The sequence below is a fragment of the Rissa tridactyla genome, chromosome 2 (genome assembly GCF_028500815.1).
Source record: "Rissa tridactyla isolate bRisTri1 chromosome 2, bRisTri1.patW.cur.20221130, whole genome shotgun sequence".
NCBI classification, from domain to species: domain Eukaryota; kingdom Metazoa; phylum Chordata; class Aves; order Charadriiformes; family Laridae; genus Rissa; species Rissa tridactyla.
Window position 1 is genome coordinate 38,774,143 of NC_071467.1, and position 14,457 is coordinate 38,788,599.

General features: G+C 37.2%; 1 protein-coding gene across 4 annotated transcripts in view; it reads left to right on the forward strand.

Moving 5' to 3' along the window:
- Positions 1-303: 303 nt before the first annotated feature.
- The window catches only part of ARMC1 (armadillo repeat containing 1), a 31,521-nt gene continuing 17,367 nt past the window's right edge, over positions 304-14,457 (forward strand). For 2 of the 4 annotated variants that reach the window (XM_054191325.1, XM_054191326.1), the window contains exons 1-3: positions 304-465; positions 2,666-2,866; positions 6,494-6,585. In XM_054191325.1, the coding sequence (XP_054047300.1) occupies positions 2,675-2,866; positions 6,494-6,585 (284 nt within the window). In that variant the 5' untranslated portion in view covers positions 304-465; positions 2,666-2,674. Of the gene's footprint in view, positions 466-2,662; positions 2,867-6,493; positions 6,586-14,457 lie in introns of all 4 variants that reach the window. The other 2 variants (XM_054191324.1, XM_054191323.1) reach the window with 2 other exon arrangements.

The window sequence follows — 14,457 nt, forward strand, 5'->3', positions numbered from 1 at the left end:
GGCTGTGTCCCCATACGGGAGCAGGTGCATTTCGCACTATTTTGTTTTACGCTTGGGCAGTAAGTTCAAATTATGGCGGTGATCATCTATGGATAAAAAAACCCAAGCTATTAAAAATAAATCGGAGTAAGGGGCGTGTTTTTCCCCCGTCGTGCCCTCCCCGGCAAGGCCTTGCTGCCCTCTGCGAACTACAACTCCCGGCATGCACAGCTGCCCCGCCCCACCCCCGGCAGCCAATCGTGTCTCGAAAGGAACAAAGCGCGCCACGAGTGGCGAAAAGGATCCGGCCAATGGGGTTGCGGGGTGGTGGTGTGGTGCCGGGGTCAGAGCGGGCTCTGGCGGGTGGTGCGTGTGCGGCGGGCTCTGCTGCCGGCCTCCTCCCGCTGCCTTCCGCAGGCCGCGCCGCCCCCGCGGGCGATGGGGGCGCGGGGCTGAGCTTCTCGGCCGCGTTCGTCTTTTGTGACGGTACGGAGCCGGGGAGGGGAGCAGGCCGCGGTGAGGGGATGCGGCAATGGGGACGCTGGGGAAGGGCGGGAAGGCCCTGAGAGGGGGGCGGCGGCGCGGCCGGCTGAGGTCCCTCCTGCCCTCCCGGAGCTTACGTCGGCCGGTCGCCGAAGAGTTGTGCCACCACCGGACGAGGGGCCCTGGGAGCTGAGCCCCGGGGCCTTGTCGCGGCCAGGCTGTCAGCTCCGCCGCTTCGGGAGCGCTCAGGGTGACAGGCGAGGTGTGAAGCTGTGGCGGTTCCTCTCCTGGGCCTCCCCGGTGAGGACATGGAGCAGAAAGTGAGACCGACAGAGAGATCTGCGGGGCCTTTGTTAAGCTTGTATTTCAAAGCTACCAGAAGGAGAAAAGAGCTGGTACCTGGCTAACTTATCTGCTAGGCCCCCAAATTCTAGATAACTTCTTAAAACTTTTAAAACAGCTTAAATTTTTTTTCATAAAAAAAATGCCGGGGTCCCGGGTTTCATAAAACTGGTCGTTGTAGGTGATGGAGAAGGTAAGGACTTCACTTGTCTTCTCAGTTGTGGCTGAGAAGAGAGGGAGAAGGATCTGCCATGATTGTGGCCTAATAGATTAGGAGGGGGGTAAAATTTGGCTTCATGCTTTTTCAAGAGATTAGAAGGAAGAAGGCAAAAGGCAATCAGGATGGAGAGAGTTGTAGGAATGATCTGGTGCTCAGGACGTGGAACTCCAAGTCAGAGACTTTGGTTATCATCAGCTCTACAACTGGCTTGATTTCAAGTTTTGAATAAGTTTCTCTGCCTACTATGAAAAGTAACTAGTAATATTTAACAGAGACTTTTTTAATTTAGAGTTGTGTGCTTTGGATATATAAATTATTGTTTATTAATTGAGCGGCTGTATCTCCCAGTTGATCTATTTTGGACTTGTGGTTGTCAAGGAAAATAACTTGGACACTAATCATTGGTATGTACTTTTCACATTACAGCTCTTTCCTGAATGAAGGACCAATGACTTAGAGATTAACAGCATTTTTTCTATGTGAAAATGTCAGAAATTGTCACAACCAAAATTTGTATTTGTGGTTTGTTGTTTTTGAGGAGTATGATTAATTTGTGTTGTTGAAGACCTACCTTTAGTAAGAAAACAATAATATTGTACAATATTATTTGTTTGGGAAATGACCCAAAAGAATGTGACCACCTACAAATTTGTTTTATTTTTATGCAAGGGAAAAATGAGAGAACACAAATTAACAATAAGTATTTACTCACACTTTTGTGCCCTAACAAAATTTACTTGCATGAGTTGGTACTGGCAACACCAGGACCACAGTTAGCATTTAGTTGTTGCAGAGGCACTTAGTCAGTCTTTTGGAGGAAACCAGTTTTTTGAATCAAGATGTAGGATTTTCTCCAAGTAAACTTATGCTTTTGTTGCCTGTTAAGTACTTACTCCTTATTAAACAACTCTGGAATCTGATACTCTCAAGCTAACACGTGTCTCCTTTGAAATTGATACCTTGGCTTGGACTTTGGCTGTAGCCAGGCGTGACCTTCTTTCTTTTTATTGAGGGGGCCCCACTAGTGAAAAAAAAGAAACAAACCCAAAACTCAAAACCCACCCTCTAAAATCCTTTTTGCCTTTGAATGAGTATGGCATTACACTGGTTATTTGAGATATATATCCAGATTAAAACTTAATGTTCCCTGTTCTTGATGTAGTGTTAATCTTTTACTGTCTTTTCGGATTCATTTTTGTATAAAATTCTATTATTGCTAAAGGTACTCTGAAAATACATACTTTGATTTTCACATGTGTTTATCCAGAGGGATGTTTATAGACTTCTAGGGTGCCTTGTGAGAAAACTATGGATTTCTTGTAAATATTTGTCAGTAGTGTAAAAAAACCAACACAGTCCCATAAAGGCTGACTGGTCTGAAATTATGTATAGAAAACAAGTCAAAATATTATGAACCAAACCTACCTGTTCTCTGCATAAGAAGTTTAGATTTCCAGTTTACAAATTTCAAGAGCCACATCCTTATCAATTCCATCCACATTCGATGAATTCTAGTCCTTGATTTTTTTTTTATACTTTTATACTTATAACAAATCAGTGCCTTTGTGATGTTGTCTTACCTGTGTTTTAATTGCTGATAAAAGTTGTGGTATTAGTAATAGAGATATTTTTTTTCAGCAGGTATTTTGTATGCATGGTGCAGAAAAAATGAATTCTACTATGAGTGAGGAGCCTGATGCACTGTCTGTAGTTAACCAACTCCGAGATCTAGCAGCTGACCCATTGAACAGACGGGCCATTGTTCAGGATCAAGGATGCCTGCCAGGTCTTATTCTGTTTTTGGACCATCCCAGCCCTCCAGTTGTTCATTCAGCTTTACTAGTAAGTATTCTGGAGGTAAATTTGTATGTCAGTAGGACTTTTTGTGACTTTAAACAAGTAAAAATGTAAAAAATAAAACCTAGTTTTATGTTATGTTGATATTCATTATATGTGTTTTTTTTAAAAAAACATGCATTTCAAAAATTATTTAGCAATGACACATTATTCCAGGGGTATTTGTGGTTTTTGGAAGAGAATAATTTACTTTGCATTTTTCCCCTAATACAGCTATTTCACTTTTTGTGTGGAGGGAGGTAAGCACCCTTAAATCTCTTTCTTAAGAAGATGTTATGGACCTTGGTAAACGTAGGTGGTGTAAATAGATATACTTGGCAAATATGTGATTCGATGTTCCTGTTGTAAAAAAAAAAAAAAATTCTATAATTCTGTATTTATAATTTGTTTTACTTTTACAGTGAATATTAGTGGACTTCTTGGAATTACTTCAGTGTCTCTTCAGTGTCTTCAGATACTCTTCTGGGTTCAGGGAATGAGATCCTGTAATCCAGGAGACCTCTGTCCTGCTAATTGGTTTTTAGGCTAGTCTTAACCATAGCATTTGCAAGACTGTAATGCTCTTCACTGGAAGAACTTGAGTTGAGGTTAGAATTCTTGTGAATATGTTGCATTGGTTTTCTTTCCAGTGCAGTTTCCTTAGGTTGTGGCCTTAAAAGAGGATCTTGTTTGGGCGTCTCGCTCTCTTTTTCCTTCCTTGGCTCCTTTGGGCTGCATATTCTCAATGTCTGTATGAGATCTGGGAATCAGTCTGTGATCATGTGACAAAAATTAACTCTACATAAAAAGGGCTGACTTTATCAGATTGATGAGGGATAATCCGTTTTGCAGTGTGGTTCCACAGCTTCAGATATTATTCAAGTTGCACTGTAAGGACATCTCCTTGGGTAGGAATGTGAGATAGCACTGTTGTTCCATTTAGTGGTAACCTACAGTTAAGGGTGGATTAGGAATCAGGAATTGGAAGACCCTATGCAATATCCCAGGACCCTGTCTCTAGTCAGAAATGGATCAGTTTACTGTGAAAACATGCAGACTCCTTGTGTTCTTGAACCTCTTAGGTTCTGTAGCTTTTAATATCTTTGCTGATAGCTTTTTGTCTTCATTTTTGATACTTTTCCATTCTGAAGCATCTTTTTGTTTTGTTTGTTTTTCTAGTCATCTCATTAGTCAGAAAGGTGCTTCCATTTGAATGGGAGTCATTAAATGTAATGATTTTCCATTAAGTTGTACCTAATAAAAGGATGTACAGCACTAACTTTAAAATTCTTATTGTATTATTCTGCAATTCCCATAGCTGAAATTATAAATAGTCTATATGAATCGTCATAGTTCCCTATTTAACTTTTTTGATGTGTTGTAGAATCTTTCAGGAAGGGTGTCTTTCTCCCAATGTGCAGTTTCAGTTCAGTCCTTTCTTCTGTCTGATAAAGAAGTGGTATATTTTTCTGTACTTTTTGCAAGTTTTGATTCCAGTAACTCTTTATGGTATACTTCAAATGCTAGAAGTTTTGAATGTTTTAAATAAAAAAAAAATCAGAAGTAATCCAGGCAATACTACTTTTTCCCCCCTCTTAAATTTGGACTAAAATTTTCAAAAATAGGACTCTGAAGTGAAGAAACTACATTAGTATTTCACTTACAAAACATCAAAGGTGTTTTTTGTTATAAGATTGACAACAGTGTGTTTTTATATTCAAGTATGGAGAAGATAGTCCTATTGATTACTTGTGAGCTTGAAGCTAACGTAGGTGTTTTGCTGAACAGAGACTGAGCCAAAGTCCGTAATAATGGTCTTCCTTATGCATTCAGTAGATTGTGATTTAATAAGCATAAATGATCTGCCTTCTTTGAAGGTGCAGACCTTTGCATCTCCATGGGGGGCAGGGGCAATAGGACTTCTGGTGTTGAAAAGTAAGGTCACTTAAGTTGTTCTGGTAACTTTGTCTTTGGTCTTATTTTAGTGGAAGTTACATTTTTGCATAAAGAGTATCTAACAGATGGAAAACAGACTGCCTACATTTTGACCCAAATAATTAGCTGTTAAGGGAATGCGTTTTTCTGAGTCCAACAAAGTTACATCCTCACTACATTGTCTGAACAGAGACTAATAAAAGTAAGAAATGTTTTTCCAGCAGTAAGGATACATTTCTTAGCATGAAAGTTAGTAGTTCAGAGCTATCATTCAGGTATTTCCCCGTAGTTGAAAATTAAGAAAATAGATGGATATACAACACTTATAAACTGCAAGTATTGATACTGATCCACATCAGAAAACAGCAAAAATCACATTTGGAGATTTTTATCATGCTGGCCAGCAGCCAGACTTTCCCAATAGTCAATAAAATGGTCTTGAATTTTACCTAATATGCACTGAAGATGATTTAGAAAAAAACCCAGTTAATTAGTTCTCTCTGCCTGAAGGGATTAAGGAACATGTTATTTTTAAAGCAGCTATTGAGCAGCGTAGCTATTATATGTCTATGTTTAAAGAACTGGTGCACTTCTAAACCTTGCTATCACAAAATCCACATTATAAACCATTGTATCTGTGTATTGCAGGATTTTGCAAGTGCAGTTCTTGTACCTACTTCAATAAAACTGACTAAGGCACAATGTACAGTACACCTTTGGAGGTTCCTTTTATGACAACTTTGTCAGCACTAACAATAGTGAGGTGTCTCATGAAAAGAAGGACTGACATTTTAACTGGGAATGTATTACGTTAGGAGGATCGTGCAAATACACAGGTGCTGACTGGGGTCAGCAGTGTGAAGCTGTGCCAAGAGTCTACCTTGAAAGTCAAATAAACAAAACCTTGGACAACAAATAAGTGTCAATTCCCAGTTTAAGTAACAATAACCTAAGCAGCTTGCTGCTGCTCGTATTCGTATTCCTGCATGGAGTGACGACTGTTGCGGTTAGTGTTCAGAAGCTTATAAATGTGGTAGACTTCTTTCTGTAGACAGTAGAAACTTGGTGGTTGTGTACCGGGGTAGCCTGTAGAATTGGTGGAAATTGTACTAGAAGCATAGTGTATAAAAATGAATTTAGATCTCAGATCATGTAAATGTTTGTTGGAAGGGACTTCTGGAAGTCATTCACTTCAGCTTCCTGCTTGAATTGGGACTGTCACCACCACTCAGGTCAGTTGTAGCTTTGTCTCCTTGATTCTGCAGTCCCACTAGGTTGTCTGTTTCAGTGTTGAACTACTTTCGTAGTGAAAAAACTGTAATATCTCATTTGAACTTCCTAAGCTGCAGGTTGTGGCTGTTCCCCCTTGTAACATTGTCTGCTGCTGTAGAGGAAAGTTTGGCTTAGTCATCTTCCTAAAGGCTTTTTGAGTAGTTGTAGACAGTTAGATTGTCCCTTGGACTCTTTTAGCTGTTATAAACAAACCCAGTCTCTCAACCTTTTGTCATAGACTAGATGTTCTATGCTTTCTCCGTATTTATAAGAATAAAAAAAATTTTAATATTCAAAGTAGGTGATAATACTCCTTATCTTCTCACTAGAACTCACATTGTGAATGTTTTGCAGATGTACACTAATAAAAATGAATGATAATGTACTGGACACATGGCTGATTTGACATGGTCTTCTTTCTTTTAGGCTCTCCGCTATTTGGCAGAGTGCCGTGCCAACAGAGAGAAGATGAAAAGCGAATTGGGTATGATGCTCAGCTTGCAGAATGTAATACAAAAGTAAGTGTATGATGGGTTGTTGATTCCAAAGACAGTGTAAACACAACATTCTGATGCAAAGTAAAACTTTGACTATGAATTCATATAGCAACTCTTTAATGCTGCATTCTTCCTTGTTGAATTTATGTGGCTGCAAGCAATTAATAGTTTTCATTTTATAGTATAGCAAAGTACTTAGACTGTAGTCTACAAGGAAAAATTAATTTGAAAGTCATTTGCCAAAGAACAGATTTCTTGCCCTTGTTACAGATAACTAATTTTGCCTCTTCCCTTTAGGTTCTCTTACAGTCCTTCTCATCGTTGTATAAGGGTGCCTTGCACTAGTGCATTTAATGAGATGGGTTGGCATCTGGCACATTTATTCTTTGAATCCCACTTTTGGGAAGGGAAATTGTATATGCAATGTATTTGTTTTGGTGTATTTTTGAAGGTGTGTATCTGCAGTTCTGTGTGAGGAAACATCTTGCAGGTGGAGCAGTAGTTAGTAAGGTTTGTAGTGGTCTCTTGTTTCTTGGTAGAATGTGTCAGCTGGGTTACGTCTTAAAATTTATAGCTGTTGGATTTTGTTAAGATTGCTAAGCATTGAGTCTTGAATACTGGGAGATGCATGAATATATAGACACTGGAGAAGATGCTCATGTGCATTTATCAATAGAAATTAGTATGATGAACTAAAATGAATCATTATTAGCAAAAAAACCCCAACCTCCTTCAAAAATCAAGCTGTCATAGCAAAAACTAATTTGCCATCAAATTATCAAAAGGTGATTGTTTTACATACAGTGTGGTAGTGCTCTAGTTCAGATGTGTGGGACTGTTCCATGATGGAGGAGAAAAATCACACCGCTGCACTGAGAAGTGTTTCAGAAAAGCGTTCAAAACAATTATTTAGAAAAGGATGAAACACAAGTAAAATTGTATATTAAAGTTTCAAGTGGAAAGCTTTTGAATCTTTAATGTGTTAGTTGAATCTCTAATGTATCACTGGTGGTATATGTTACAAGTTTCTTTTAGAAAAAACCCAAGGCTAGACTTTGCTAGTTCCTTCATCCTGTAGCCCCTCCAGTTTTTGGTGGTGTATCTTTTGTTGTTGTGTATCTTTCTTTGACGCTGCTTATCTAAAGGTACGAACGGGAAGAAGTGGAGGGAAAATTCTGGTCTGTTCACAAGTCCTATGTGATACCTGATCTAAGATCAAAACTGTTTAGCTTTAAGGACTTCATTAATTCTGCTGAAACTAACAAGATTGTGTATTGTCATGAAATTCAGCATTATGCCTAAATATCATCTTGTTACTCACCCAAACACAAAGGATTTAAAATAAATGTCTTAAATAGGATGATTAACTAAGTGACTAGAATTCAGAAGTGAATAGTTATCACTTTTTTGAATAATTTAATAATTATAACTTCTTCAAATTATAGGTGTTTTTAATAGGGTGCACGTGGAAAAATAGGATTAAGTCTTATAGTATTCAACTTTTTTTAAGGACAAGAATAATTAAGGTAAAATATACAGAATTCTTTGCTTGCTACTTTTATGATAACAATAAGAACTGAAATGTTTAGGTAATAACAGAAGCATGTATTTCAGAAGAACTTACGTTTAGTATAGATTACACATCTATTTAGAGCACAGGGACATCCCTAAGAAGTTGTTGAAAGGAGAGTGATAGTTTATTATCAGTCTCTGCAGTTTACAAATATTACTTGGGGAAACAGTCATAATTAAAACTTTTGTTTAAAGAATTTTATGGAAATCTCTTCAACATTTTTTTTTCTATGTTTCAATTTCAAAAAGAGATCAAAAGAGTGGAGTTCAGAAATGTGCAGAAACGGAGAGATAAGTTAGTAAAAACTGGAAATCTTGTAGGTGTTCTTTTTTTCTAGAAAGCTCTTTGGCAAGAGTAAGAACATACATTTGATTTGTATGCTTGTAACATTTGGAAAGTGTGATATCATGAAAATTTAAATACATAGCATCTTCAAACACAAGACTTTGTCATGTGCTTGTCAGGATTTTAGGCTTTAATGTTGACAGGAAATGCTGAAGCTAAGTTTTGTGTTGCCTGCAGAAATATGGAGAAAGATGGTAGAAAAGTGCTGAGAAGATGGATGTAGAATCATTTTTGTCACAAAAAACCAATGGTTTGGGGTTGTGTTTTTTTGTTAGAAAGTCTGTAGGGGAAAGAACAAGGTCTCTACCTTCTTCAGATTTGCTTTACAAAAAGCAGATTCTAGTTTTTAATGTGATTTCAGTTTACCAGAAGATATTGTAGTCCTTTGAACTGAAACTAAACATTAATAAATGCAGTAATAAGTGCTTTGGTCTTAATGATTTCATGCTATACATTCCAGTATTCTTTCCAGAATCTGTGTGTCTAGCTCATTGCTCTATCTAATCTAGAATCTTTTGATGATTTCCACAGTTTAATTTGGGTTTTAGATTTTTTTTTTTGTGTGTGTGATGTGTTATAAAAATGCAAACAAATCATACCACCAAGAGATATGAACTTCTGTCAGTATTCTGCTTTTCTGGTTATTGCGCAGTTCTTTCAAGCAAGACAGAACCCAGCATCATTTGGACCAGAAGTTGCAGTCACTGGCTTTTTGCTCTTGATGGGTTAAGCACATCCTGTCATCTGAATCTCTTTCTTTTATCAACGATTTTGTAACTCTTGCTGTTCACTTTCATTGACTTCTGACTTAACTAAATAATATTCAGTGGCTTCCCCTGTTAAGTATTGAATCGTGTCAAACTGTGTTCTGCCACTGATAAAGCTGCGTTGCGGCTTTTCAAGCAATGAAACGCAGCTCGTGCACACAGAGGCAAGTTGGAAACTGAGTATTTGTCATATTTCAGACTTAAGTTGATGTTCAGCAGTGCTGAACTGACGCTGTGCTTAGGAAGTCAAGAGTTTGTTTAGAATTCCAGTTCTCTCTTGCCTTCAGTTATGTAAATTGTGAAATTTGAGGGCTTTTCTCATCATGTGAGTACCTTTTTATAACCTTTGAAGGTCTCTGTATTGGAGGCCTCAGGTTCAGATGTGGAATTTCTTGTCATAACCTGCCTATGGCTAACCAGTCTAACGGATCTTTTGATGGTCAATGCCATCAACTGGAAAATAGTTGGAACTTGTTTGCTGCTTATGATTTCTTGTAATAGTACATAGGAGCCTCAGGCACAGGCCAATACCCTTTTGTTTTAAGTAATACTTAACCAACGGAAGAAGAATATAGCACTTGTTTAAACTCATTATTGTGAAGGCAAAGTGCTATTTCCTTCATAAGACTACTGAGGATGAGAGTTTAAATTGAGTGCCACCTGTTTATCCAGTGATTAGTAGTAAATTGTACTGCATCATGGAAAATAGGTAGGAAATGTTTGAGAGACAGTCACATTTAACTGTAGTTCTTTGAGATACCTTCATGTCTCGTTTCATGACTAACCAATTCCCTAGTATTACCTGATCAGCTTTTTGGTATTTGCTTATAATCAGCATTATAACTCATTTATGAAAATAATTTTACTGCTTAAAATGAATGTTTGTCTGACTCCTTAGTTGATACTACATTTCACCTAAGGAATGAAGGATAGGTTTTTATGTTCACTGTGACAGTGATTTTCAAGATGTATGAACACTAGTCTTTGCTAACAGAAGAGTAACAGATTTTTAGATGCAGAGGCTGGAGCTTATAGGCTCTAGAGCAGAAATACAAAATGTCAGATCTGAGGAGTACAGAATGAAAATTTGAAGGCAGCAAGTTATTTATGTATTTAGGATTTTTTTTTTCCCAGACTGAACTTGATTTGGAATACGTATGACTTTGAGATACTTATTATGAAAGGTTTTATACACTTCCACGTCTTCTAGGACATATGAGAAAGCTGTTCAAATTTCGTGGAATGCTTCAAAATGTTCTTCAAATATAAAAATTTCTGTTGCCCTATTCTATATGTGCTGGTTTTGGTTTTTTTCCTTAGCAGGGGAGATTTCTTATTTGTTATCCACATCTGCATATCTTTAAGTGAAGCTTGATGCATCTTTTCACGTTATAAGCTAAGAGTAGTAACTGTGTTGGGGAGAAATCAGACCTTTAAAATCTCTACCTCCTGCAGGTTTCCAAACTCTTCTTTATGGTTGATACTGCTTTATTGCTATCACAAAAATGTTTCATCCCTTTCCAGGTGATTGAGTACCTGTAAGTGTGTAGAAATGTTTGTGTAAATAGATAAAAAGGAGAGGAGAATTTGAGGCTTGTTGGAGAATGGTGTTTCATTGTATTCCCGGAGTCATCAGCAGTTATTTAATATTGAAAACTGGTTTAGTTGCTGGGTTTATGAATTGTATGGAGGACTTAATATGTCCGTATGGACTTTGTAAAATGTTATTAGCAGCTTCTAGAATTAAAATTAATTAGGATTTATAGCCTACAAGGAAATATTCTAATTTGTGTTCAGTGTGAAAGTGACTTTTGATGGACAGTAAAGGTCAAAGTTCATAATTTTTCATAATCTTTATGAGCAGCATAATGGTACTGTTTAAATATAACTAACGTGTATTTAAAAAAAAAAAACTGATGAAGAGTCAATATACTAAATAGCTCTTATTATGGAACGGCAAATTACTGAGAGTAAAATTCCAATTACTTAGCTAAAAGAGCTTCTCAAGATAGTCTTCCTTTTGCCAGGGTGTCAGATTTAACAAGCTGAACTAAATCCAGTGCATTAATCAGCTCTTCCAATTTATTACTTGCCTAAGAAGATTAGGGCAATTAATATGTGTTTAATTAGAGTCCCTTGCAGATCTGGTAAAATACATGCAGTCTATAATTGCTGACTTCTTACTCAATTTTAATTTTTGGTAGTCTTAATTACCTATACTTTTTGAAAATTTAATTATTTGTTGAAACCAGCAGAGTTTAAATTTATGATGTCTGACAAGCCAAGTATTTCAGGTAGTATTTGCTGACATTAAAATAGTAGGGATGTAACATTACAATAGTTTTATCATTTTTGTTGTGCAACATACTTCTTTTTCTCCTTTGTGAGAAAGGAGGAATGGTTGGGGGAAGACAGGGCAAAGGCCATGTAATAATTATCAAGAAAGCAAACTAGATATTTAAAGGGATATCTGACGATGAAGGGGATGTTACCATATCATGACTGACTTCAAGACAACGCTTTGTAAGAAATTATAGCTAAAACATTCTGTAAACTTTTCACATTTACCACATCTATATATTTGTGTTAATGCCTGGAATACTTAAATTCTCAACTGCAAAGGAGAATGAAATAGCTTTTTACAGACTGTTTCTGTACTTGAATCACTTAGTAATGTTTCAGTTCCAGTGGCCAGTCTGGCCCAAACCATGACAATTATCCTTGGTATGTGGGGTTTTTTTACACATCAAAATTGAGAAATAGTTGAGCTTGGGTAATGGGAAGCCTGATTCTGTTGCATGATTGGTTTTGGACTCTATCATGCTTGTGATTCTGTATTGAGAAGTTGTGGTTATCCTATGTCTTAAATATTCCTGTGAGCAGGAGGTTCTGAAAGCTTTGTTTTTATAAATGATTTACAAATTGCAGTGTATCACCTGGAACAAGAGTAATGCACACATCTCTCTGTCTATCCTGTGTTTACTGGCCTTTCCTTTCCAGTTATTTTCCCAAGCCTCCTTGTTTTACTCACTTTGTTACGTTTTGTGTATTAGAAGGTAAGTGCTTCTAGAAAATTATAATGTTGGTCGCTGGTGCATCTTCTTTGGGCTGTGGGACTCCACTCTTTTTAGTGCTGTAGCAGTGTGCTTGTTAATAATAGATGGTCACAGCAGGGAGACGTCTGGAGGCTGTTTTATTCAGCATTGTTAAGCAAAGTGGCTTAACTCAAACCATTCTATGATTCTATGAATATCCCTCTCCCCCACCCCTAGTTTCTTCAAGAAATGTTTTCATTGTATATTTTGTTTATCTTACGAGTTTCAGAAATAGATTGGGTTTTGAAGTTATTTTTGAAAAAGCATCCTCTGCCAAAAAAAACCCTAATGAAATATTAGGAAATGTAGCAAATATCGATGTGTCCTCTTTAAGTATACCATGTTTTTTTTGTTGCAAGTGGCTGAATGCTCCTTTTGTCTGTCAAACAGCCTCCTGCTATTTGGAAAAGATTATATGTAGGAAGGAGTGGAGGGGTTCGGTGCTGTGGGCTACCTAGATCACTAAGGCATGTATTCAGTAAAAGTTCTTGCTCTCTTTTCTTGTGGGTGGTGGCAAACCAACAGGAGTTCAGACTTTCTCACAGTTCATCAATTTTTGAAAAGATGTTTCAAGACTTTTTTTTTTTTTTTTTTGGTATTCCTGTGGTGTATTTAGCATTATGAAGGACATAGGAAACCGTGATCTCAACAAAGAGATGTGGGCACAGGGGCAAATGCTAACAATAAATAAAACACAAAAAGCTTTAAGTAATGAAATATTGTAGAATCCTAGTTTTACAGCGTTGGTGTTAACCTGGATTTCAGTCATGATGTAATGAACTCTCTGGGGAAAATCTTGCGGGTTTTCTGAGACAAGAAAATGAAGTTTAAACATTTGGAAAGGTGGATGTCATTTTTAAGAGTAGTCCAAGACTTAACTGCCAACAATTCAAATGTAACTACTAATTTAAATATTGAAATATTACTGTGGATTTATATTTTGCAGGGGTTAATAGAAATTAGTAGTCATATAACTAACTGTTCTAAAGGTTTATTATGAGAGGTGAAACTTTGGATGAGCTTGTTTTTGTTTGTGTGTGTGTAGAATTGGTCACTGAGGAAAAAATGAAATATGACCAAAGGGAAGGGTCTGACCTGTGCCCTACAAGATGTACTCGATGTTCTTTTGATGTACTTTCGATGTTCTGTTGGTTTAGTGTGCTGTGTTTTGTTTTGGGGTTTTTTTGTATCTCGGGACCTCTTTGTAGTGAAAGAGGTATTACAAAGTCATAGTTTCTTCTTGCACACAATTTAGTTGCTTAGTGAGTTCCGTACAATTAGTAGTTTCTGTATTCAACAGTTTAGGTGGCTGTCAACCTCTAGATTTTGCTTTGTGTGTTTGTATTATTATTTTTTTCATTCTGTTGTGTGTGTGTGTGTGTGTAATTTCTGTTATAATGGTTTTGACTGCAGTTAGAAATACATTTTGTTTTACTTTTTGCTCTCCAAGCTACTACTTTTACCTTTATAACATTCCATATGATGTCTGTCATTTGTATTGGGACTCTTAGTTGTGTGGCTTCTCATCATCTAGTGTCTGTCTCAATTTAATTCAGGTACTATCCATCCATAGATGTTTTAGTATACCAGTTCAATACAATACTCGTTCAATAGACTAGCTTTTAGTGTGCTAGCTCACTACATGTGCACACACAATGAAAACAGCGGACCAGCTACATTCGTTACTACTTTCCGTGCAACGCTTGCAGTTAATGCACAGCTTTCTTGGTACATCTCTGACGCTACAGTTTCTGCATTTCAACAGTTTATCTCGTCCCTTTTTTTTTGGTGTGAATATTTCATTTTCTTGGTATTTAGTGAATTCCAAGTTAACTAATAGACAAATAGTGAGGCAACAAAGTAAGTAATCGTTAATGCAGTGTCTTTAATTGTTCATTTACGTAATGTAAGATTTGGAGACAACCTGCAAGTTCTTCAAAATCATGGCCTTCAGGTGGTTTGCAAAGACTGGCTTATGAATATGATACCAAGTAGTGCAAGTTTCATGACCTGTTGCCTAACCATTGAAGTGCCTAAGTTCTACAGTGGTGATTTATGTACAATATCTGAAAGGCCATGTGTTACCAAATTATAGGTTCCTAAACCTGGAAGA